The sequence below is a fragment of the Octopus bimaculoides genome, chromosome 11, assembly GCF_001194135.2.
Source record: "Octopus bimaculoides isolate UCB-OBI-ISO-001 chromosome 11, ASM119413v2, whole genome shotgun sequence".
Taxonomy (NCBI): domain Eukaryota; kingdom Metazoa; phylum Mollusca; class Cephalopoda; order Octopoda; family Octopodidae; genus Octopus; species Octopus bimaculoides.
The window spans coordinates 66,510,049-66,514,307 of NC_068991.1; the positions used below are offsets into that span (position 1 = coordinate 66,510,049).

The 4,259-nt window shown below is 33.7% G+C and overlaps 1 protein-coding gene across 1 annotated transcript in view; it reads right to left on the minus strand.

Moving 5' to 3' along the window:
- The window catches only part of LOC106870545 (cytochrome P450 2B4), a 21,387-nt gene that overhangs the window by 4,804 nt on the left and 12,324 nt on the right, over positions 1–4,259 (minus strand). Inside the window, exons 3-4 of the mRNA XM_014916668.2 lie at positions 4,002–4,128; positions 527–683 (exon numbers count right to left, since the gene is read on the minus strand). Coding sequence (XP_014772154.1) covers positions 527–683; positions 4,002–4,128 — 284 coding nt within the window. The remainder of the gene's footprint in view (positions 1–526; positions 684–4,001; positions 4,129–4,259) is intronic.

Below are 4,259 nucleotides of genomic sequence, written 5' to 3' on the forward strand. Positions count from 1 at the left end.
ATAATAATAATAATAATAATAATAATAATAATAATAATAATAATAATATTAGAGATAAAAATCCAAAATTACAAGTAAAAACTCAATTAAAATCAATTTATTAAAAATTTAAATTATTGTGCTTTTACTTATTAATTTTTCTATATGTGACAGTGGATTTTCATCGATGAGTTCATGAACCTTGGTTCTTTTCCATAAAACTATATATATATATATATATATATATATATTTCAAAAATGAATAGAAATGGCTTTTCTGATAATTTCCCCACATTAATTAAATATTTCCTAAACATTCTTTCTTTATATGTGTGTACATATAAAAAAAAAAAAAAGAATGTATGGGAAAGAGAAAATTATATGGATTATTTATTAAAGAATATTGTTTTTCCAGAATATTTTATGATATAACCTTTATAACTTTTATATTTCATTTCATGATTAAAATAATTCCTTTTGTTAATTTCTTTTATTGATATCATTGAAGAATTATAAGAATATAATTAAAAGCTCATATAAAACTCACCAGTTAAAGTCTCACTGTTTGGTTCCTTCTCAAGCGACAGCAAATAAAAATCAATGAAATCTCTTATGTTTTCAGGATTAAAGGTTTCTTTATGTTCTGCGATTTTCTTTCTAATATAACTTCGGATCTTCGCCTGCTTCTTTATAACCTTTTCTACCTTTTCAACAACAGTAACGTATATGTCGAATTAAATGTTTTATAATATAATATATTTTTTTTATCTCATCAAACTTTATTCTAAGTTTATATCTAGTTGGACTTTCTTATTGAGTCAATAAAATAAGCACAATTATTCATCAATCTAACAACTATATCCAGTTGGTAATAAGATTCTTTATTTCCAAACTACCAACTCCATATAAATTACACTCTGAATTGTCTTTAACTGTAATATAACTTATTTATCATGCATGGAATAGTTTTGAAGTAGCGAGCTATATATTCATATGCACACACACACACACACACACACACACACACACACACACACACACACACACACACACACACACACAATAATAATAATAATAATAATAATAATAATAATAATATGTTAATGAAAGTGATAATAATAATAACAATAATAATTAACGGAACCCACAACAAAACTATGCAAAAGAACGGCGGACGGATAATCATAAATACTATAAACTAGTTGATTTGAGAGTTACACATACACACACACACGACCTCATCCCCACCCCCCAAAAAAAACACACAAGAATAAACTCATACTGTAAATACCCAAGAAAATGAACAAAACTCACAACATGTGCCATAGAAGGCCGATACCCAGCAGAAGTACACACTCCGCTCTGCGCAAACAACACAGAATATAAAAACTAATACAACAAAAGACTCAAACCAAACTCCGTAACAAGACGTACTGATACAATACAGTATTCTCACGAAAAAAATGTAGCACTCCCCGCCCGACCAGCACACAGGTGCAACAAATGATACAATAGAAAGTTGCTTGAAACTCTCAGATGTCGAAAAATAATAGTTGTGATGACGGTGGTAACAGACGTTACCTTACCTCAGTTTATGAGAGACAGGAGTTGCCGAAGAAACTTTAGTTGTAACATCGAAATTGAAGCAGGACCTTTAAGGGAAGGAATCGCGCACGGCAGTGGATCAATAAAGGTGAAGACTGACCACAGTTGTCATCCTAATACAGCATCAACAGATAATAGAGCAAAGAGGAGGAAGTGGTCCAGTGAAGAAAACAGGATAGTGATACAGTGCTACTTAGAAAGTGAACCTAAAAGAAGAGGTTATAGAAAACGGATGTTAACACTTTAGGTAGAGAAGGATATGTTTAAAGTGACTGAGCAGAGATTTGTCGATCAAAGTAACGCTATTAGAAGAAGAAAGTGGATGACAGAGGATATCACAAGTGAACTGGAAAAGAAAGACCATTCAGTGGGAAAGACAAACAACATAATAAGAGATACAGCTCAATCCAAAGAAGAATCTAAAGGAAAAAAATAATAATAGCGCTACTAGTAAGGAAGAGACAACTGGCACCAACGACTCAAGTGATTTAAGTGAGGAAGATCAGAAAATTTTAGGTGAGTTGTAGGAAGTAATGAGTAAAGAAGTAAGAAAAAGATTGCCAGCATTAAAAGGCACCAACAGGGGGAAGCTGCAAGAAATGACTAGGAAAATAGATTCAGTTATCAGTAGGTTAGATACCAAAAATATAGGAGACACTAACTTACTGATCTACGCAGGAGGGGTGGTTGTCACCAGAAGATTAGATATCTCACAGGGAAAGATTAAAAAAGAGCAAATGTGGAAAAGGGGACTACAAAATAAAATGAAAACTTTAAGACAAGATCTGAGTAGAATGGAAACCTGGAAAAGAAACAAATTATGAAACACAAGATGCAAATCTTTCCTCGAGGAAAGATAATTAGTCAAAGAGAAAGGATGTGGGATAATAATAGAAGAGTTGAAACAGCGTAACATAGCAGTAGCAGGCAAGCTTTGCAGATGTCAGAAAAGAATAGACCAGTATCAACAGAATAGATTATTTGAGACAGACCAGAGGAGACTTTATGGCCAAATAAATAGTGGAGAACGAAGTACTGAAGATCAGAAACTTAATGCAGAGGAAGCTAGAAAGTTCTGGTGTAATATTTGGGATAAATCAGTCAATCATAATGAAGATGCAGTATGGTTAAAGAAAGTGAGGGGGGAAAAGTAGTGAGTGAGAAGCTGCCAGATCTAAGATTAACTCGTGCATATATGAGTAAAGTGTTAGGAAAATCACGAATTGGAAGGGCCCAGGACCAGATTTAGTTCAAGGGTACTGGCTAAAGAAACTTAGTAGTTTTCATGAGTGGCTGAGGGAACAACGTCGGGATTGCCTTAACGGAGGAATAATACCAGATTGGATGTAAAGGGAGGACAATACTCATTATGAAGGATAAGAGCAAGGGCAATACAGCAAGCATAGGTAGACCAATCTCTTGCATACCATTAGTGTGGAAGCTGTTAACAGCAATGCTTTCAGAAAGCATTTACAAGCACCTTGACAACAAGGATTTACAGCCAGAAGAACAGAAAGGTTGCAGGAAGAAGGCTAGAGGAACGAATGATCTAATATGTATAGACAAAACAGATCTAAATGAAGTAAAAGATAGAAAGGAAAAATCTAACAATAGCATGGATATATTATAAGAAAGCCTATCACATGGTCCCACACTTATGGATAAGTGAATGTTTGAGTATGCTCAGTATAGCAGACAACATAAGAGAATTAGTTAGCTTTAGCATGAAGAAAAGGAAAGTAGCTCTCTACTCATGTGACACACTCCCAGGGAAAGTTAATATCAAAAAAGGAATTTTCCAGGGTGACTCGTTGTCCCCTTTAATATTTGTCTTATGTTTGATCCCCCTTAGTTTAGTATTAAGGATGGCAAAGGCAGGGTATCAGTTCAGAAATGGCAATGGAAAAATTAACCATTTGCTCTACATGGATGATCTGAAGCATTTTGGTTAGAATGAAAAAGTGACAGATTCTTTCATACAGACTGTAAGACACTTCAGCAAAGATATAGGCATGCAATTTGGCATAGATAACTGTGCAGTCTTAGTCACGAGAAGGGGATAAGTGGTCAACAGCATCCAATTCCCAAAGGCATCCATTTACCAAATAGCCAGATATTATAATCATTGACAGGAGAGAGTATCTAAGGGTATTAGTATCTGACAGAGTTCTAACTACAGAAATGAAAACGAAAATTGAGAAGGAGTAACATCAGAAAAGTGAGGAAGCTAATGAAATCAAAGTTAAATGGGTCGACTCTAGTGAAGGCTGTAAATATGTGGGCAGTATCATTACTTAGATACTCAACAATTATCTTCAGAATATTCTGGAAACCTGGATTTGAAATTTTTTTTAATATACCCTGGATTGTAAAGTTGATTTATTATTCATATTTTTAAGTGAAGTTTTTATACTTACGGGAGAATTCCACCGAAAAAATCTGAAGAGCGGAAAGAAATTTTCTGGTGCAAATATACTAATATGTTTGAACAGAAGTTGAAAATGTTCAATGATCTCCTCATACTCAGGTTCACCGAATTTGATCCTTCAAAAAGAAAACACCAAAACAGTATACAGTCATAGCATGGCCGCAGTCAAATGACTTAAACAAGTAAAAGAATAAAAGAGTAAAGAATATATATATATATGTGTGTGTGTGTGTGTGTGTGTGTGTGT